At 33.7% G+C, this 22,142-nt stretch overlaps 2 protein-coding genes across 3 annotated transcripts in view; both read left to right on the top strand.

The window, feature by feature from the left end:
• LOC100179627 overlaps positions 1–7,952 on the top strand; it is a 9,153-nt gene extending 1,201 nt beyond the window's left edge. Inside the window, exons 1-14 of one of the 2 annotated variants that reach the window (XM_002129619.4) lie at positions 985–1,132; positions 1,731–1,837; positions 2,328–2,473; positions 3,094–3,134; positions 3,348–3,491; positions 4,107–4,172; positions 4,609–4,715; positions 4,768–4,935; positions 5,344–5,431; positions 5,736–5,873; positions 6,153–6,302; positions 6,623–6,748; positions 6,938–7,044; positions 7,449–7,952. In XM_002129619.4, coding sequence (XP_002129655.1) covers positions 1,048–1,132; positions 1,731–1,837; positions 2,328–2,473; positions 3,094–3,134; positions 3,348–3,491; positions 4,107–4,172; positions 4,609–4,715; positions 4,768–4,935; positions 5,344–5,431; positions 5,736–5,873; positions 6,153–6,302; positions 6,623–6,748; positions 6,938–7,044; positions 7,449–7,556 — 1,581 coding nt within the window. In that variant the 5' untranslated portion in view covers positions 985–1,047 and the 3' untranslated portion in view covers positions 7,557–7,952. Of the gene's footprint in view, positions 1–984; positions 1,133–1,730; positions 1,838–2,327; positions 2,474–3,093; positions 3,135–3,347; positions 3,492–4,106; positions 4,173–4,608; positions 4,716–4,767; positions 4,936–5,343; positions 5,432–5,735; positions 5,874–6,152; positions 6,303–6,622; positions 6,749–6,937; positions 7,045–7,448 lie in introns of those variants that run through there. The other variant, XM_018811347.2, reaches the window with a different exon arrangement.
• Positions 7,953–8,082: 130 nt separating this feature from the next.
• On the top strand, positions 8,083–22,021 carry LOC100177285 (pre-mRNA-splicing factor ATP-dependent RNA helicase PRP16). The gene is made up of 25 exons (XM_018811305.2): positions 8,083–8,335; positions 8,812–8,891; positions 8,953–9,086; positions 9,635–9,751; positions 9,940–10,084; positions 10,429–10,520; positions 10,783–10,849; positions 11,481–11,619; positions 12,000–12,188; positions 12,733–12,894; positions 13,497–13,649; positions 13,998–14,078; positions 14,781–14,942; positions 15,323–15,568; positions 15,864–15,975; positions 16,597–16,659; positions 16,898–17,050; positions 17,316–17,463; positions 17,972–18,134; positions 18,884–19,048; positions 19,453–19,601; positions 20,102–20,291; positions 20,887–21,108; positions 21,350–21,471; positions 21,746–22,021. Exons 1-25 carry the CDS (start codon positions 8,168–8,170, stop codon positions 21,825–21,827), a joined length of 3,504 nt encoding a protein of 1,167 aa, XP_018666850.1. The 5' UTR covers positions 8,083–8,167; the 3' UTR covers positions 21,828–22,021.
• Positions 22,022–22,142: the final 121 nt, after the last annotated feature.

Raw genomic sequence — 22,142 nt, forward strand, 5'->3', positions numbered from 1 at the left:
AAATCCCAATATGCAGCAGTTGCCCAAAGGTCGAATGCTGTGAAGACAGCAAGAGGCATTAAACGGACATTTGCAGGAAACATTACCTGTCCGCTTTAAACTGTTCAGCAGCAGTTATACCTTTCTTTTGTTAAGTTAAAGCACGTGTAAGGTTTATGTATATATATATATAATTTTGATTAATCTGTTATTGTTTTTTTGTTATTACACAAAACTTTTGAAACTTGTTCACTTGGTGCCAATCATATAATAACAACACAGACCTAAGCTATCGATCACCTGTATCTGCTGGCGCACAGAAATTCATCTTTTATTCATGCATCCTCGCAAACACCACGACGCGGATTACAAGCTGAGAGATCCTTCGCACACACGCGACAGTAGCAGAAAGAGGATTTAAAGCGGTTCATTCTACCAACCACGTGCAAATGTTCATAGAAATGTTTTATAACTTTATTACTAGTTACTTCATAGAAAGCTTATTACTTTTTTATAAATGTTTTATTAATGTTTTATTTACCAAAATATACTAAAATATATGGACAAATTGTAATGGTTAAATTGCCCCTTTTGTAACTGCAACGAAGCGTGACGCGGCAGACTCTCCTGATTGTTTACTCCTCTTCAGGAGAAAGAAAGAAACAAAGACGAAGAAAAGAGTGTCCAAGCGTGTATATATATAAGCGTTGGAAAAACTACCTTTTTAAATAAATTTCATGAACTTTAAGATATATTTAATATGTGTTTGCTTAAGATGTCCCAATTTTTTGATTTTTTCCCGCGAGAAATTGGCAAAATTTATAACTATATCATATTTTATGGTCACGTGATAAAAAACAACCTAATCGGGGATCCACCAGAAATAAATCCCCTTGATTTTTGGCCTCGTCCGTTGTTTCCAATGTATTTTGTAGTTCCCTATCCAGTTAATATCTCACTTTTAAAAGTAGCTGTTTTTTTATAACTGGTTTTATTTATTCCTTTAGAGAATTATAAATAGTTGAAATTAAGGTGTATAACTGTTACAAATTATCGTCCAGTTAAAACATGGGCGATGAAATTGAACCGTCCTTTTTGAAGTTACTTAAAAACTTAAAGGCGAAACCTGGCACAGCAGAAAAGTTATGGAAAGGTTAGATTTAAAACTAGTTTATATAAGTTAGATTATTAGAAACGTGGCCACTCGAGAATAAAGTAAGTTACATTCACATGGGACTATACAAAGAAGACGGAAATTTTTTTCCGCTAGAGGCGGTAATTATTTAAATTAAAAAATACGGAAAAACGAACAAAACACACTACAAAGTGTTAATAAGTGTAAAACAAATTAATTAAATAATAAAAATACCTTTCTAAATACATAAAACACTAGTAAGAACATATTTCCCACATTAGGTCGGTTATATACGCTCTTTCGTTGTGTTTACTGTCGTCGAGTCTGTGGTGTAGCGGTTTGCGTGCGGTCGTAAACTCCCTTGGTTTCATTTTTACCGGGTTCGAGTCCCGCACAGTGGAATACTTTTTTTTATCTTTTTTTTTTCAAGTTGTTTTTGTTTGACGAGTTTGGGGTTAGGAGTTAAGGGTTAGAGGTTTATATCTTATGTGTATAAACCGTGAAACTAACTGCTCCCCATAAAATAGAGAAACGAATTTGTCATCGCCTTCTAGCGGAAAAAATGTTCCGTCTTCTCTGTATAGCTCCATGTGTTACATTCATTCATTCAATACAGGTGGAATAACATCTGCTGCTGATTTATCATCATATGACACTGCAGATGTGAAAGCAATTGTTAATGATCCTGTCTTGATTAAGACATTTCTACCAGTACTACAGCAGGTAAACTGCAACAAAATTGTTCACACTATGCGGTATATCTAAAATATGGACCTACTTTAAAATTATATACCTGTGCCTGGCCTATAAATTTTGTACTCTTGTTTCATTTAAGATAATTACTATCCAGTCTGTAAAGTATGGCAGGTACCAAGTGATTATGTTTAGAAACTTTTGGTTATGCATGCCATATTTTCCCCCACGCATGCCAATTAATTAGGCAATAAACTAAAACCGTTTTAAATTAAAGTAGTTTTGCCTATTGTGACTTAGAAATGTATGTGCATTGCATAGGATTTTTATTAATAGCACACAGGCATACAAAAAAAATAAGAGAGATCTTGTCAGAAACTGCCATATTCTGCAGACTAGTTTACTATAACAAAGTGGTTTCCAGTAAAGATAAAATGTTCTGTATTACTTTTTACTCTATTCATAAAAATATTTTTTTTAATCGCTTTACTTTTTGTTAGTGAATGTTAATATTTTTTAGTATGCCTTCCAAATATCAATGGATGGAAATCCCAATGAAAAGGCAATGCAGTTGCTTCAAAGTCACAACAATACCACTCCACAACAAGGGTCTGGTCTTCAAAGTGATGCTACTGGTTTCAGTCCAGGAAGCAATGATGCAACAAGGTAATAATCAATTTTTTTTTGACCTTAAAAATATAAGACGCACAATAGTTAGGTTAGAGTGTCTGCGTTCAGCTTAGAAGTTATGAGTTCGTTGCTCAACACAATTTCTATGGTCAGCAACCAACGTGTGTGTCTTACGTAACTGTAGTTGTTTCTGAATGTGAATGTATTGAATGTAACTTACTTTATCCTCGCGTGGCCGGAAAACGACAGTCGTTATCACACGAGGTTTAACACCTCGTGCCAGCTTACGAGTTACCATGTATGTTACTTTGTGGGTGATTATTTTTTTAGGATTTTTTAATTTTTTTTATGTATGGCTGATAATTTAGACAACCCATTAGTGACCACTGGGTCGGAGCAACTGCCGTTAAGTGTCTTGCCCAAGGACACATACGCCAACAATGGTAGCAGCGTCGAGCCTTTTCTAAACAATAATCCCTTATCTGTTGTCTAAAGTTCCCCCCAAAACAACAATCATCCAAAACGTTACATGTGTGGTAACTTGTAAGTGGGTTCATGGTATGAAACGGAACACCTATGTTTTAAAGACTGTCATCACAACAGACGCTATGATAAATTTCTTTACTTGACTTTTAAAATAATACAAAAAATTTCAGGTCAACTACAACTACTACCACCAACATACCAGCATTTACTCGTGAGTAAATATATTTGATACTCTAATATCCTAATTTGCAACTTATTTTAGTATATTCAACACAGTATATGCATTTTTAATAAATTATGTGTTTTGTTTAACACTCTTTTACCTTAAATATACCTTAAAAATGATTAAATACTCTAAAAGTGGTTAAAAGTTTCTATACCTTAAAAATGGTTAAAATATTAAGTTTGCTTTTTCCCTGTGAAGTTAATGGGATTTCTAACCAAAGACCAAGACAAAATCAAGTCAGCACATCAGTTAAAATCTCGGGTGGTCAGTTTTCACAGTGTGCTGTCATGCCAAATGAGCAGGTTGTTTTCAACAATCAAGGAGCCACATTTTTGTCCAAATGTAAGTAGGACTTATATATATCATATTGTATCTACAGTATACATTATAGAATATTATTAGTAGTGGCATGTCACAACATCTTGAAGGATACCTATGGGCTATGAGATTGGTTGTTGTTTTAAATTTACAATACGGTTGAAAGCACTTAAACAATAAACACTGTTTGAGTGGTTTCAAAGATTCACAGATTTTGTGAAAGTTTTCCTTAAATTAATAAAGCATTATAATTTTTTTCCCTTCCACAATAACACTATGTGTTGCATACCGGTGCTAGAGAAAATATATATGGATTTTAAAAATTATTTGATTATTCTTAATACAAAAGTAGTTATTTAATTTTTATTATTGTACTTAAAAACTGTGCCACAGCGTCTGGTGCAGTGGCATAGTGGTTAGCGCGCCTGCCTGTAACCCAGAGGTAATGGGTTCCGTTCAAGGCTTGTCGCTGCTGCCCTTGTAGGCCTATGTGTACTTTTGTATGATAACCCATAAGCTGGCATGAGGTGTATGAGCACCTGTGTTGTAAACTTGTAATGACTGTCGGTTTCCGCCCAGGCAGGATAAAAGTAAGTAAGTTACAATAAAAAGGGTAGTAATTATTATTCTTTACACCAGACACTGAAGGGGAAAATGGGAAGGAAAGAAAGAAAGTGGGAGGTTCATACATCAACCTATCAAATGGTTTGTTTTTGCTTGTTTACGTACAACATTTTAATCCAGTATGGCTTAAGCATTGAATGGATGCAAATTGTGCAACTATAATGTAATATTATAGGAAAACTGGCTTTCATTTGTGACCAGTTTAGTTTTTAGTCTAAAGTCTATAGGAACACTTTCTGTTGTTGTTTACTGTATTGATTGTCATAGTCATTATTTACTAATACCTGTTGGGTGAGGTCCTATGGCATGGCTAGCTATGAAACTTTGGATTTAGACCAGAGTTTTATCATTACCCCATTATTTGTCAGTATTATTCTTTTTAATTCTGTATTTGTAATTTTTGATTCATTTTCATTTTTATACTTTTTAGTTCTGTATTTGTAATTTTGAATACTTGTTTTTGTCAGCTTAAAATTTGCTACAATTTTAGTTCATTTTTATTTTCCCTCCTTTATAGGAATGAAGTTCTCAACAACAGACATGCACTTCATGGACAATCAATCTTTCTGGCTTGATAATGTCAAGATAAAACGACCATCCACTGATATACATATAGGCAGTGATGTAAATAAGTAAACTCATTCAACCTACTGTATAGTAAGCAATACTTTTTCAGTGTTACCCAATTGAGAACTTCGGGACAAGCAAGGCTCTTATTATAAACAACATATGTTTCGGATCAACTGTAAACAGAGATGGGGCTGAAAAAGATACACAGAACATGAAATCATTGCTGGAACAACTTGGCTTCAAAGTCACAGTTGCAACTGACAAGCGTGGCGCTGTGAGTTTATTTAATTAGTTAGATTTCTATTTCTATTCTGTATGGGTGAGGTCATTAAGGACCTGGGATTTATCCCAGATTTGGCTCATTACCCTAATACCCTTGTATGTTTGAAAGTGACATGCTCACGATAGTAAATTCCTTTATTCATGTTCTGACTCAAGCATCCCGATTCTGTCCCGATTCTTGACCCACAGAACTCTATCTGGGGACTAGTTTGATGTTATTTACTAAGCGCTGTTGATTTCAAGTTTTAAACAGTGAAACAATCCAATGTTGTAACTTGTTTATGAATTTTCCATTTTTTGTACACGGTATTCATAACAAGTATCTTATTTTTAATTTCTCATATCTTTGTTACTGCTCCCTTTGTTGTTTTCTAAATTTCTTGATCTCCCTTTTTTTCAGGAAATTCACCAGTTGTTAAGAGAATTTTCTCGGGAATGTGTCAATGCACCGATGACGTTGGTATATGTTGGTAGCCATGGGGAAAGAAGTAAGAAACTAATTTTAGAATCTTTTTCAGTCTTAGCGCATTTAAGTCTTAAAAACGTAAGAGTGACAGACTATAATAAATCTTTTACAAATTTATTTTTGTATCTTAACTGATGTTTAAGGTATTTTGTTGGCCTTAAAATGTTTTTTAACCATTTCTAATTATCTTAAATTGTAAATATTGATAAAAAAACTTGTTTTCTTAAAATGGCGCTTCCAGCAAATTTATATACCAAATCTTTAGTTTTTGAGGCTTGTTCAGGTAAACTTAATTCCCAGTTTAACATCCACACATTTGAACGCAGGTGATAATCAGGATTGCTTTGTTGGGATTGACCAGCAACGCATAACGGTTGAAGAACTCACCAAATATTTCTCAACCTCTGAAGCTCCTGGTCTTGCCAAGAAACCAAAACTGTTTTTTCTACAGTTCTGCAGAATTGGTAGGTGATCTGTTTTACCCATTTTTTTATTTTATATTTGTTATGGACACGCCTCCGAGCACACCCTGACAGAAAGGCACTGGCATGCCTTAGCCACGAGACTTGCGCAATGTGCCGCAGTCAGCGTGTTTCATTATTAATTGTGTAGTAATTAGTGTCGCTATGTTGCAATTTAGTGCCCTTTATATACGTGTGTGCTCGCCTTAGTTTTCATTCTACAATTTGGCGTCTCAATACAAACCCAAGAACACAACAATATATTTTTTTTTTTTGTTATAGTTAAGTCAACTGCAGCAGATTCCATTGGATTTAACCCAGCTTCTCCCCCTGGAAGGACTGAAGCTGAATCACAAAATGTTTCAGAACAACAGAACGCTGCAGTGCAGAATGATGCAACAGAACAATTTGATGATATAAAAGTGGACTTAGGTATATATTTTTGTGCATAAAACTTGTGTTGTAAGTGGTAGAACTGTGGTTGTTAGGTTAATACACGAAATTATGCCTAATTCTCATACATAGCTACTATAGGCAAAGCTTACAAACTTACGATTAATTTAAATAAAGTCGACTACTGTTTTAATCTGAGTGGTTGCCGCACATTGATGAACCGACTAATAGATAGAGAACTAATTAATGGTGAAACAACTACATAAGCTTGGAAAAAAAATCCTGTATGTTAATGTTAAAACGCTCTTATATGCTTATGGTAAGCTATTTTTATCATAAAGGTATCTTTTATCATACAGGCTACTTGAACGGTGATGTAAGAAGTGATGCAATGGGTGAGGGGGTGGATGAAACAATGGAAACAGATGCCCACCATGTCGCACATTCTTATGCAGATATGCTTATCTCCTATGCAACAGCTGCAGGTATACTAAATATCCTAAACACTATATTTGTGCCCAAAATTATCAATAAATCAGAGATAGTGAAATATAAATGTGTGGATTTTTTATGAGTACTGGTTCAAACCAATTTCTGATAAAATATTTTAACCAAAGATAAAGGTTAGTTATTGATATCAGCATTGCCCTAGTTTATTTGTTTATTTTTTCCAGGAACAAAGGCATACCGAGATGTATGTGAAGGCTCCTGGTATGTTACTACTCTTTCTAAGGTGATAAAAGACAACACACATGATGATATATGCAGCATACTCACAAAGGTTCGTAAAAACTTTGAAATACAGTTTAAAATGTCTAAACTAATGTTATATGCGGTACCTGTAAAAAACATAGGAGGGTATTTAGCACTGCATTTTAAATTTGTGTGATTTTGTTAGAATACACACTGTTCGGAAATATGTACCAATTTTCTAATAGAAAGAATCTTGCTGTTTACTGTTTGCTTACTTTGTATTGTTGTTTCCCTTTAACGCATGGATAAAATGAGTATCATTTATTTAATCATTCAAACATTTTATGTATGAATTTATGGTATAAGTTTCCAGAAAGACGGAGAATGAGTAACAAAAAGTATTTCACTGTTTACATTTTGCCTATATTGGTTTCGCAGATGTCTGATTCTAGTATTAATGCTTTGATTTTTATATTTTGTCCTTCATTTCAGGTAAACAACTCAGTCATGGTAAAGCAAGCAGAAGAAGCTGGTGAAGTTGCCGTGCAGATGACAGAGTTTAAAACTACACTGAGAAAGAAAGTCGTATTTTTCCAGTAAATGTGAAACTTTAAATGCGTTTAAAACGTCATTAATTGTGTAAATTATCTTGTGTGTATGCATTAATTCTTCATCTTTTTGATGTTTGATGATCATTTTTACAAGTGTGTCATGATTTTACTGAAATGTGCATCTTTTTGATTCCTACTCGAAATTTATGTCTATATAAAACTTACTTCTTTGGACAGAATAGGCAAAAGTTACTAATAACTTGAATTCTTTCTAATATGAATGAAGTAGTGCACTTATTGGTTGATATATTTGGGAGTTTATTCTGTAAATATAGTATCAAACCTATTTTTATTGTTTTAATGCCTTGATTATGTGCCCTATAGAGTGTGAGTAGAAATTAATTTACCGTTTAACCCCAAAAATAAAATGTAAATTGTATGTTAATTTAATTTCTGTTTGAATGGTTTTGAGAAAGAGAGAGAGAAGAGAGAAGACGAAGAAAAAAGAACTAAAATGAGAAAAAAGAAAAAACACGGGGTCTGCTTGCACAAACATGCGGTGATCAAACGTCGCAAATCGTTTTTACTGTTTCAAGTATTATAGATATATTTTGTTTAAAATACTAGTTATTTAACGTACGTTATAACAAAAACGTTCGGATGAACGTTGCGGACGAGGGTTCCATTCACCGCCTAGAAGGCTCGGCTGGTGACTCTGTAGGCGGACTTATTATTAAAAAGAAAAAAACGACAGGCGAAGCACATGTGTTTACGAAACCAGAAAGCAAACCGTCGCTACTTGGATTAGATAAGCTAGCAGCATTGAAGGTATTGTATACCAAATCGTGTATTAGTATGCGGCATGTTAGTATGAGTTGTATGTTTTTCAACTTTTTAGTTTATTTTTTTTCTTGTTTTGGCTGGCTTTTTCCAGTATATATATGTGTTTGTTTCAATTTTATCGTTATATGTTCTTTTTTTTGGATCAGTTATGAGACTTTCACACATAATCAAAGGTTCAAAAACACCAGAATTAAGTTATTCAGTTAAACAAATTAGTTCAAAAATTGTTTCGACAAATATCTTGATGAAACTATCAATCATATTATCACACAGATAAAAAATTACCCAAAAAGTTACATATGTACTATGTAGTAACTTGTAAGCGGGCACAAGATGTATGAAACAATACACTCTTGTTATAACGACTGTTGTTGCCCCTTAACACATGCATTATATAAAAAATTATCATTTATTTATTCATTCAAACATTCTATGTATAAAATTATACTATAAATTTCCAGAAAGACGAAGAAAAGAGTAAAAGAGAAGCAAGTGACGAAAAAGACTCAAAATGGCGTTCAAAACATGGCCACAATGACAGGTACTAACAGATACAATAAAAAAGATTTTCAAATTTAACGAAAATAACCTTTTTGACTCAGACATTACCGACCTGCGAGATTTGAGACACCATCCTACACTGGTGGTGTCAGTTCAACATATAGAGATCGTAAAGATAAAAGAGATAAGGACAGAGTGAAACGAAAGGAGGGGGTTTATGCTTCTTCTAAAGATGGTAGGTTAGGCTTTTGTAAGCATAGAAGCTAAACTTTATTTTTCTACTTTGCCAAGCAGTAAAACTTCCATAAAAGGCTTATACGGGATTTAACACTTAAAAACTCTCAGAAAAGTATAAACTAATCACTAATGTCAACTATACAATATAGAAAAAACAATTACCCAAAAAGTTACATACGTGGTAACTCGTAATCTGGCAGGATAAAACAAGTTACATTCAATTAGTTTTGATTCTTACAGACACTGCCTGATACTGTGAAACGAATTTTGACATGTTGACTTGAATGAATGAATGAAACATATTTGTCACTGTAGCCACTACTGTTATAACATGGGTGTTTTGTTTCATACACCTCTTGAGTCTTGCCCACTTACAAGTTATTGCTTATGTAATTTGTGGGTGAATTTATTTTTGAATTTTTCTGTAAGGTTTACAATTTAGATAACCTTAAAGGAGAACCATTTTTTTATCCTTTAGGCCAAGAGGAAAGTCATGTTTCCATTTTAGTATTTACATATTCCCAAAAAAACATCATATTCTAACAGGTGTGCGAGAGAAGAAAGATAGAAGAAGTGAAAGAAGCACTCGAAGTGAATGGGAAGACACGCCAAGTCACTCCAAGTCAAGCATGTATCCTGATACACCAAAAGTACATGGCAGAGGTAGAAATAAAAATGCGAAAACAAAAAATTGATAAAATTTTCGTAATTTTAAACAAATTTTTTGCTATTTAAATTTTTTTTTAAATTGGTTTAAATTTATTATTTTTTAATGAATATTTTTTAAGCAAGACTTTTTTGATAATTTTTACCTGTGTCGTACAAATAAAATAAGTCACTCATGTCTCTAGGAACTCCACAAACCTCTTCATGGGAGGCAGATGATGATGCAGGAAGACGCTCATCACGATCCTGGGAGTCACCATCACCATCCATACACAGAGGAAGGGAGACTCCTGGATCAAGAAGAGATTTTCGGGAAGGGACGAGCAGGAGGTGGGAAACTGAATTAGGGCAGCTAAAATTTAAGTGTTTGTCGCTAGCTGTATCTGACAGTGCAGAGAAATATGCTTTTTTTTCATTTTATGAATGCATTTAACTCATGTATAGATTCCCAAACGGCTTAAGATAATACATGGACCAGTCACCAGTATCATATCAGCATAATTTACAACTGTAAACCCATATTTTTTTAAAGATATATATATATATATAAGAGTTATCAAACTTTTATTTCCCAGAAAAGTTCTATCATTTTTCCAACTCTAAGTTGTTGTTTTTTTGTCAAAATGTCACCTTACACTTCTAGGTTTAACAACTTCATTGTTTCTTTTGTTTAGATCAAAAAGATCAAATGAAACCCCCCTTCCAACCCCTTCATATAAATACAATAAGTGGAACCGTGAGAATAAGACACCACAGTGGGGTAAAGGTAAGACTTGATGACTTACAGATATAAGATCATGTTCTATAACACAGTGTTGTTAAATTGTTGTGAACAGTGGCGCAGACAAAGGGTGGTTTTGGGGGTTGCAAGTTGCAACTGAACCCCTTCACCCTTTTCGGAAAAGAAAATTTTATTTGAAATTAAAAAAAAAATATATATATAGTTTAAGAAAAACAAACTTGTTTTTGTTCTTCTCTTTTATTTTTGTCTGGTTGCGCCACTAGTTGTAAATATAAAACGTTTGCAGCATCGGACATGAATGATGAACAGAAGCAACAATGGGAAGAGGAACAACTACGAGCTGATAGGGATTGGTGAGTTGATTATATTGTTGTTTCGCATATTTTGTTCAGTTTTTTTAACTTTATCTAAAAAGAAGCATTTTTATTATGTATAATGATAAATCTATGCAAGTATAATTGTAATTCATGATAAGATAAAAAACACATTTTTTTGGTTGACTTTGTGATTTTTTAACTCAGTTTTTATTAATAATATTTTGGGCTTTACCATATTTTTTATGAATGTAATTCATGATAACAAAGAAAACAAGCTTTTTTTTAATAAACTTGAAATTTAAAGTACTTAATTTATGTTTGATTTTGGATTTTACAACTCAATTTTTATTGGCAATATTTTGGGCTTACCTTATATTCCATTTTTTTTAAATATTATACAAGCCTTTTTCTATTAAGAAATATAATGTTTATTAGCAATCATTTCAGCTTTAACTTTTTTCCATATTTTAAAATGTCATACCAGCCTTTTTCCAAAACAATATAATTTTTATTAAAAGTATTTTGGGCTTTAACTTATTTTCCATAATTTAAAATGGTATACAAGCCTTTTTTTATTAGCAATATAATTTTTTCTAGGAATATTTTGGCTTTATCGTATTTTCCATGTTTTAAATTTTACACAAGTCTTTTTCCACCCCCCCCCCAGGTATATGATGGATGAAGGATTCGACGAACGAAATAATCCTTTCAATTCTTCCTCGGAGGAATATGTTGAAAAACGAGAACAACAAATCAAACAACAACGCAAGGAGAGAATCTCGGCTCATAGAAAACAAATAAATGAAGTGAGGTTTTTTAACTTTCAAAAAACTGTTTGCTTATTTTGACAAGTACACATTCGTTATGTTTTACATGGAATCCCTAAAGCAACTCTATTAGAATAAATATTTTGGTAAACAGTTAAATTGACCAAAATAAAACCTGGCACAATTTTTATTTTTTACATAGATTGTTTTGGTGAATTGTTATTGTTACAAGCAGGTTGTTACATTATGGTTATAGAAATCAACAAAAAAGTCAAGAAAGAAAATTTGCCAATTTAAATGTAAAACAATCGTAAAGCAAAGCTAGTACATAAAGACTTCTATTTAGTAACAGTTACAGACTACTGTAAAAGAAACAAAGACCTTCAACATTTATAATTTCAAATTCCCCTCTTTTCCAGGATAATGAGAAATGGGAGACGAACCGGATGATGCGGAGTGGTGTCGTCCTCCAGACCAAGTTCGATGATGAGGACTTGAATGAGTTTGGAGGAGCAAGAGTCCATCTCTTCGTGCATAATATCGTTCCTCCTTTCCTGGATGGAAGAATCGTTTTCACGAAGCAGTTTGAACCAGTTATTCCATTGAAAGTGAGATTTTGTTGATTTGTTCTGTTTTTGTGTAGATTATGATTTTATGTTTTTTTCATAAAAGTATTTACATTAGACCAAATATTTTGTGGCACCAAATTCTCAACAATATATATTCGAAAAATATTTTCATATGATATATTTAATACATGATAACACAGGAGTTCCCAACCTTTTTTACAACGTGACCCCTTAAAAATTTTAAAAAATCAATGGACTCCCTATTTTTTTCAACCTTTTAAAAAAATTAAGAAATGTCATCTTAATTAAAAAAACTATTTATTTAATTCAGGACAACGCATTGAAAATAGATCACAGTCTAAATTTTCATATGGTTATACAGAACAACACATTGAAATTTGAAAATACGTCGCATTAAATACAGGACAACACATTGAAAAAATACATCACAGACTTACAGTCATATCCATATGTTTAAATTACAGGACAACACATTGAAATTTGAAAATAGATCGCATTCAACACAGGACAACATGTTGAAAAAATACAAAACTGTCTATATTTCCATATATTTAAATTACAGGATAACACATGCGACATGGCAGTGGTTGCAAGGAGCGGGAGTCTTCTTGTTCGAAAGTATCGTGAACAGAAGGAGAGGAAGAAGTCACAGAGGAAGGATTGGGAGTTGGCGGGAACAAAACTCGGCAACATCATGGGGATCAAGAAGGAAGATGATAAAGAGGTAAGATGATCAACAAAGGATTTTTTTATTTATTTGGGAGAGGGAGGGCCAAAAATCAATTTGTGTTTTGGGGGTGAAAAACAAATTTATTTTTGGGGGCGAAAAACGAATTTATTTTTTGGTGGGGCAAAAAAACAAATTTATTTTTTGGTGGGGTAAAAAAAAGCTTATTGTTTGGAGGGCGAAAAAACAAATCTTTTTTTTGGGAGCATAAAAAAAAACTTTGACTATTGTGTTGAAGGCTGTTGTGTTATTTATATTCACTTTCTGGTCTTTTCTCTTTTGTAGTGTAGCGAGTGGTATACTTGGTATCAAAACCAATCGCGACCAAAAGGTATTTAAACTTCCATCCTTATTAAAAACTCTTGCCACGCCCAGAAAGAGAAGAAAACTTGGCGAGCACATGGAGCAAACACGCATTACACACAATAATAATAATTACAGTATATGGCGCCTTATCTGCCTCGGGCGAACTCAAATGGCAAACAGAACACAACACCACAGAGCGTTACATTAGGCTATACTACTGTGATCTTCGTTACTGTGAAAAAAAAAAAAAGAATTTCATTCATTGGCTTATGTATATTCTTGTATTCACTTAGAATCCTGACATGAGCGAAGATAGCGACTTTAAATCCTCACAACGCTTCAGTCAACACATGGGAAAGAAATCTGAAGCCAGCAGTGACTTTGCGAAAAGTAAAACTCTCACCCAACAGCGACAATTCCTGCCTATCTATGCTGTAAAAGAAGAAGTAAGATTTTGTTAATTTATAAATGTGACTTATTTATCTTACCATGACAGGTAACGACAGTCGTTATAACACCGGTGTTCTGTTTTATATACCTTATTTTCTGTTTTATATACCTCGCCCGCTTAAGAGTTACCACATATGTAACTTTGTGGGAATCTGATTTTTTGAATTTTTTTAAGTATGGCTGACCATTATTTTCCGTTTCTTAAAAGAAAAACTTAATATTACTTTGAGCAAAAAACTTTATATATCTAATATGAAATAGAAATCTTAAATTGTCATTCTTCTGTAAATCACTTTACAGTATCTAACATTCTTATACACAATTCTTCAACACTTTACTTACAGCTTCTGAATATAGTTCGAGACAACAACATAGTTGTGATCATCGGTGAAACAGGCTCAGGGAAAACTACACAGTTAGCTCAGTTACTTATGTTTACATATCGTAATACTAATGGCGCAAAAATAATCTAATGTTATGGCTGCTGAAAAACCAGTCAAAGTACTAATTTACTCCACATAGATTTCTAGATTTTATACTGTAAAACAAGATTTATATTAGAACTTATATTTTAAATGTTAAAACAACCGCTATATGTTTTTTCCTGGCTCTGTATCGCTTACAAACACCAAATAAACACATGCCGATTATACATTTGTATGGGCAATTCACGCTCTGTAGGATCCGTAATGGTGGAAACAATCGCATATCCTGACGTGACAGTGGGGTTCTTGGGAAATACATTGAATAACATTTAAATTTAAGACGATTTTTCTATTATTCATTTTTTTAATGTGTTATTTGTATAATTTATTTTATTTTAATGTTTCATCTTCTGTTTAACAAGATTTTATAAGGTTTGGAATAAAATTAACAAAAATTGCAATAAATTATATAGCCTACCATATGAATACAAAAAAGTTATTTTAGAATTATAATTTTTAGGTTGAATTATTTATAACAAACAAAAAACTTTTGGATTTTGTTTTTTAGGGTGAATTATTTGTAACAAATGTGTTTTTGAGGGGTAAAAGTATTAGACATAAGATGTATTCATTTTTCGTGGTACATGAAGTGTTATGGGAAATTATTTCCATATAATGAAACATTACATTCCTTTTCTACAGTATCTACACGAAGACGGATATTCCAAATATGGTATGATCGGGTGCACCCAACCACGAAGGGTGGCTGCTATGTCGGTGGCAAAGCGGGTGAGCGAGGAAATGGGGGTTTCCCTGGGTGAGGATGTGGGGTACGCTATCAGGTTTGAAGACGTTACTAGTGAGGTAAAGTTTAGATTTTTTAAAAATTTTCTTTTTACAAACTGTTAACATTTTTTTAAAGTAATAATGTCAACTGTTAAAAGGATTTTTGTCTTGAGTTTTTTTTTTTTTTTAAATTTTCAAAAAAAATTCACTTTAAAATTTACATAGTTTTTGATTTTTAAGGCTATGTGTATTTTTCTATTAATGTTGTAACTTTGTATTATAATTACAATTGTAGAATGTATTGTGTTTTTTACATTACCTAAATAATATATTAATTAGCTGCAAAATACAGGATTTTTTGAATTTTTATTTTTCAGAAAACGATCATAAAATACATATCTGATGGTATTATAATATTTAGGCGAAAAAAAAATATTTTTTTGAATTTTTATTTTTAGAAAACGATCATTAAATACATGACTGATGGTATTTTACTCCGTGAGTCTCTTCGTGAATCTGACCTCGATTGCTATAGCTGTATTATCATGGACGAGGCTCACGAGCGCTCGCTTAACACTGATGTCCTGTTCGGGTTGTTACGTGAGGTTGTGACCCGGCGCCGTGACCTTAAACTTATCGTGACATCTGCCACCATGGATGCCGAAAAATTTTGCCATTTTTTTGGAAACGTTCCAAGTTATACTGTGAGTAAATGTTTTCTTAGCCTAAAGTCTAAATCTGCGAAAAAATGGGTTGAAGACTTTCAAGTTTACTAACCTGATACTAGTATAAAAAATGACAATATTTAAATACGAATAAATATTTTTTACCCTTTACTATAATGAAAAAACAAAAAAAGTTATTTTCTAAAAAAAGGAAAAAAAAAATTTAAAAACGTAAAAAGTAACTTGTAGTTAAAAATAGTTAATTATTTTTAAATTAAAAATATTGTTTTTTTAAAAATAACAGTTTTTGCTCTAAATAAAATCTTGGTCACAGATACCAGGTCGTACTTTTGCTGTTGACGTTTTATTCAGTAAAACTGTGGTTGAAGATTATGTGGAAGCTGCTGTTAAACAAGCCCTTCAAATCCATGTACAAGGAAGAAAAGGTTGGTTTGTGCATTTCTTCCATTGGCAGAAACAGTTTTAGGCATTTGCTTGTCTAATTTTTATTGAATTTTGTACTTGGATCTAAGTCTAACCGAAGTGTTTGACTGTTATATGGTGTCGCGGCACCAGTCACATGAAAGACTTAAGGTGGCTGTACACAGTATCCGGAATTCGTCCGTTTTGTCTGTTTTGTCCGGATTTCGATGCCGCATGCGGAACTCGGTAATGGGTTTGCATACGACTTCACATGCGAATTCGCACGCCGGATACTGTGTACAGCCATCTTTAAGTGGGCTTTCTGGGTGTTGGGGTAATGGGCCAAATCTGGCGGCTCTGGCCTAAATCCTAGGTGCTTGACAAGGACCTCACCCACAAAGAATAAAAACATATAAAAATACTGGGTTTAATGCCTGCCGCTGATACCATTGACAGCTTTGTGTCTTTTGACAAGAAACTTGATGGTAATTGCTACAACCCAGTGATCACAGGGTTGTAGAACCCTGTCTAAGTAATAGGCAAACTCGGCTTAAATTCCCCGTTCTCATGACGTGGCTCGCTAAAGGGCCTTTCTTATAAAGAATGAGCAAAATATTTATAATCAACATATGATATAACATTAGGTGATATTCTAATCTTCATGCCTGGACAAGAAGACATTGAAGTTACATGCGATACATTAACAGGTAATAACCCTTATTTTATTTTGTTTACAATTCATTTTTGACTGATACTGGCCTTAATTTTTAGGCTCAAAAACTTTTAAAAATAATGACGTATCTTATATTTAATAATCTGTGTCTTATAATAATATGGGTGTACAGACTACGCTTCTTTTTTCTATTTAACTGCAAAATGTGTTTTAAGCGTATTAGAACTGCTTTAAAACATCTATTTAAAAAATCCTCCATCTTCCACAGAGAGGATTGAAGAACTTAGAAGATGTTGCTCCTCTTGCTGTGCTCCCAATCTACTCCCAACTTCCCTCTGACCTCCAAGCGAAGATCTTTCAGAAAGCTCCTGATGGGATTCGGAAATGTGTGGTGGCAACTAACATTGCTGAAACATCACTTACAGGTATTGTCTATTGCCTAAGTTTGGAAAAGTAGCGGCCCTCAAAATATGGTCGACTTTTTCGGCTGTTGGGGTAATTGGCCAAATCTGGCCTAAATCCCAAGTCCTTGACAAGGACCTCGTCCTCACCCTTAAAGAATGGAAGCAGAAACGAATTGTGAGGTCCTTGCAGTACCACCCTGGCCTGTGAGGTAATTGGCCAAATATTGCCCAACACCAGGACCTTGACAAGGACCTCACTCATAAAATATGTGTATTTACATTACAGTTGATGGAATAGCTTTCGTGGTGGATCCCGGCTTCTGTAAATTGAAGGTGTTCAACTCCCGCATAGGAATGGATGCTTTATCTGTGTTTCCTGTGTCACAAGCCAACGCAAACCAAAGATCGGGTCGTGCTGGCAGAACAGAAGCAGGGTAAGGGGTTTATGATTGTATTCTATGCTATTTTTTATGATACTGTTCTATTGTGAGAGGTTTATGATACAAATTTAGAAAAAAAGATATTTATTCAATGTTTTTCTTATTACTGCTTATTAAAATATTTTGCTACATTAAAAACTGTCTATTATCTTAAACATATTTAAAAATCCGGTCAGATTTTTAACTTATTTGTTGTTTTTTTTGTGTAATAACTTATACAAAATGTAAAGGTAAGATTTCTTTTTTAAAGTTTTGGTTAGACACTAAGTACAGGGTTCTACATTAATTTATTTTAGGTGCTTGTCCGTAGGAGAAGTCCATACATTAGCTTACTTAAATAGGCTACTAATCCCAATAAAATTTTGCTTGTCTATACAAAATTAACAACTATAAACGCATGAAACAGAACACAGAACTTTAAAATTAAACAATGTAGTGACTACAATTACATAGCTTCCTAGGCCACAATTTCACATCATTAATTTGTCCCTATCTTTTCCAGGGTTGCTTATCGTCTATATACACTGAATCAATACAAACACGAGATGTTAACAGCATCAGTGCCCGAGATACAACGCACAAACCTCGCAAATGTTGTTCTATTGTTGAAATCGCTTGGTGTGCAAGACCTGCTCAAGTTTCATTTCATGGACCCCCCACCCCAGGTGTGGATAATATTAATATTTCTTTTTTTCTGATTTACATTTATTTACCATGGTAAGTAGAAGCTGTGACATACTGACATATACAGTAGAGTAGGGGGAAAATGGGACACTTTTTCATTCCATTTTCTCGTCCCATTTGGTGGGAAACAAAGGATATTCAAAGAATTATAAAACTGTATCCTCACGACTCCCATAGACCGTTGTTAATTGTTTAAAACATGATGAGGGTATTTAGATATTATGTGGTAAAGGTGTCCCATTTTCTCCCACCCTACTATATGTTTTTTATTACTCATCACACATTTGCTTCAAATCAGTAGAGCTGTTCCATTTGAGTTGTCAAATTTATCAGCCATACAGAAAACAATAATCACTAATATAGTTACATATACGGTAAAATGTGGCCACGACATGTATAAAACATGGTGTTGTTTTTGCATTTCAATTTTTTTTTGCATTTTCTTTTATATTGTGTGGTGGGGGGAGATGGGACACCTTTAGTACAAAATATATAAATATCCTGATCGTGTTTTAAACAATTAACAATGGTCTATGAAAGTCGCGAGGGCAAAGTTTTATAATTCTTTGAATGTTCTTTGTTAACTACCAAAATGTATGAGAAAATAGAATGAAAAGTTGTCCATCTTCCCCCATCCTACTATACATTTCTTTTAATTTTTGTCAAACTATTTGGAATTTTTTTGAACTTAGTGTGAAATTCAAGCCTCTAATATCCAACCCCACCACAGGACAACATATTGAACTCCATGTACCAGTTATGGATACTCGGTGCCCTTGATAACACGGGTGCCCTTACATCATGTGGGAGGAACATGGTGGAATTTCCACTCGATCCACCCCTGTCTAAGATGATGATTGTGGCAACTGAGATGGAATGTAGTGCTGAGATACTGGTATGTCTGTTTTGTGGGAAAAATAATTCCTACAGAAGAAAATAAATAATAATAGTTTCAATGGAATAAAAAATAATGAATAATAAAAAAACAAAAAAAAAAACAGAAAGAGACTTGTCTCATTATGCTTAGTAGTTTTCTCCTTTTTAACACAATATTATAGCAATCTTTGTAAATTTGTTTGTAAATTTGCTTGTAATTTGTGTATTTTTATAAAGAGGATGTAAATTTGTGTTTTTTTTTCAAAAAAATTTTATGTTTGTAATATGTTTGTATCAAATTGTATGTTTGTTTTATGTTTGTAAATTTATGTTTCGCACATCTATAATTATAAATAATACCAAAAATGGTCTTTACTCTTACCATCTCACGAAATCTTACAAATACTTTTATTAAAACAACAGATAATAGTATCCATGCTGTCGGTACCTGCCATATTCTACCGACCAACTGGTAGGGAAGAAGAGAGCGACGCAAAAAGAGAGAAATTCAGCGTGCCTGAGAGTGATCATATGACGTTACTTAACGTATATCAGCAATGGAAAACTAATGGGTGGGTGGGGGTTCGTTCTGAGGTGTTATAGGTGTTATCTATGCCTATAGGAGCCAAACCTGGGGTGACTATCCTGACATTTTCTGATTGTTTTACAAAATTGCGTTTCAAACTATCACTGTCTTCTTGTGTGTTTAAAAGTTTGACATACAAAGATGAAAAAGTTCCCATAAAATAGTCACCCACAAAGTTACATAGGTGGTAACTTGTAAGTGAGCACAAGGTGTATGCAACAAAACATTTGTGTTATAACGACTGTCACTTCCCAACCACGCACTGATACCCAAGTTATATCTATTCTAACAACTCTTAAAAAGAAAGATGGGACACCTTTAGCACATAATATCCAAATATCCTGAACCGTTTTTTAAACAATTAACAATGGTCTATGGGAGCCGTGAGGATACATTTTTATAATTCCTCGAATGTTGTTAATGTTCTACCAAATGTGGCGAGAAATAGAATAAAAAGGCGTCCCATTTTCCCCTACCCTACCATAGATACTCATCCACATGGTGCAACGAACACTTCATCCATGCAAAAGCAATGAGAAAAGTTCGAGAAGTTCGATCTCAACTTAAAGAGATCGCTGACCAACAGAAGATGAAGATTGTATCGGCAGGCAATGATTGGGATGTAATAAGGAAATGTATTTGTGCAGCTTATTTCCACCACGCTGCAAGGCTGAAGGTATGGCAACTATTACCCTTTTTGCATGGTAGCTTTTATGAGGCTAAGTACTCGTGTATATTTACTCCCAAGAAGAAAAGTTAGGACGCATAACGTTGTAACGCGTCATTTGCTGTAGGAGTTTGGTTGTTACTCGCATTATGCGAGTAAATAAAAATATGGTTTAAGGACAGATTTACTTCTACTAAGCAAATCTTTTTGAGTTGCTTTTGGTTGGTGATAGCACAGTAACCGTTGAAAATGATATTATGAACAAGATTTAGCAATATAGCGCTAAAATAAGCCAACTGAGCAATAATACCCGCATGAATCAATAACCATGCAAAATTATGCTATTAGCTAGTTTTTATGCGAATCGCCATTCGCATAAAGTTTGTACCATGCAAAAAGTGTGTATGTGGTATTAAGGAGCTGGTGCTATAAAATATAGCCAAAAATAGCATAAATCCACTGCAGTACAACATACCTGTAATAAATTTTTTAAATCTGACTCTGATTTGGTGCTTTGGCAGGACGATTCTTGTGTTAAGAAACGCAGTCAGGAAAAAGTGCTACGAAATATGTAACAGTCAAAAAATGTTTTCATTCCAACCAGGGCATTGGGGAATATGTGAACGTCCGTACGGGCATGCCTTGCCACCTGCACCCAACGTCATCTCTGTTTGGAATGGGATTTACACCAGATTATGTTGTCTACCATGAGCTGGTGATGACGTCTAAGGAATACATGCAGAATGTTACAGCTGTAGAAGGAGAATGGCTGGCTGAACTTGGTCCCATGTTTTACAGCGTGAAGGAATCGGCTAAATCAAGACATGTGTGTTATTATTTTTTTTAAATGGCTTTTTTAGTTTTTATTCCATTATAAGGAACAAAATCTAAAGTTTCTACTGTTTTTACCAATTACCAGATTAATATTGAATTATTTATAAAAACCAAAATTGGGGATAACTTTTTGTGATAAATTGGAATTCTAAATTAAATTTTCATTTCGAAATAATATTTGTGGGTAAATTTGAAAAAATATTATTTTCATATTTTGGTCTTTTGTCTTCCAGGAGAAGAGAGCAGCCGCCAAAGAGCGAATGTCACAAATGGAGGAGGAGCTTTCAATTGCTCATGAACAAATAAAGAAGAGAAAGAAGGAGCAAGAAAGTGAGAAGAAACCAGGATCCGAGATGTGGGTATTAAATAAACATGAAAAATATAAGTTTATTACGGCAACACACACATAATATAAGAAGTAATAGAAGAAAAATTAAAAACTGTAAAATTTTGCATAGTTTTGCGTTCTGCAGTTTTTTTTAAACGGTTTTTAATTTTTATTACAAAATGTAGTCGTCTAAAATTTATTAATATTAGTTTGTGGCTAGGTTGCAATTAATGTCGATTATGTTGTTAACATACATCTGCATAATCACATAACAAGTCTATTAACTTCAATATATTTACAGGGTTCGAATCGCCACTCCTGGACAATCCAAACTAACTACCATTTCCACTCCAAGACGAACACCCGGCAGATTCGGTTTATGATACTTAAAAATCACCATTAAACATCATGTTTCTTACGATCGTAGGTCGTCACTGCCCCATCAGTCGAGTCGCGCCGTCACGAGGAATTTCGTCATCAAAAGTGACGTCACTGAACCGCGAACGCAAGAAGAGTAGGTGAAGATTAAGAAGCAGTGTATCTTCATATCGAAATAAAATCCCGTGTCAGTCGTGTGGTATATTGTAGTAACGCGAAACGACAGCCGATATTTTCGTGATCGGTCGAATCTCGTTCAATTCGTCGATCAATATACGCCACCCAGAAGTCTTGATTCGCTCCGTCGCGCCCGTCTTTGC

This window comes from Ciona intestinalis, chromosome 3 (genome assembly GCF_000224145.3).
Source record: "Ciona intestinalis chromosome 3, KH, whole genome shotgun sequence".
Lineage (NCBI taxonomy): Eukaryota > Metazoa > Chordata > Ascidiacea > Phlebobranchia > Cionidae > Ciona > Ciona intestinalis.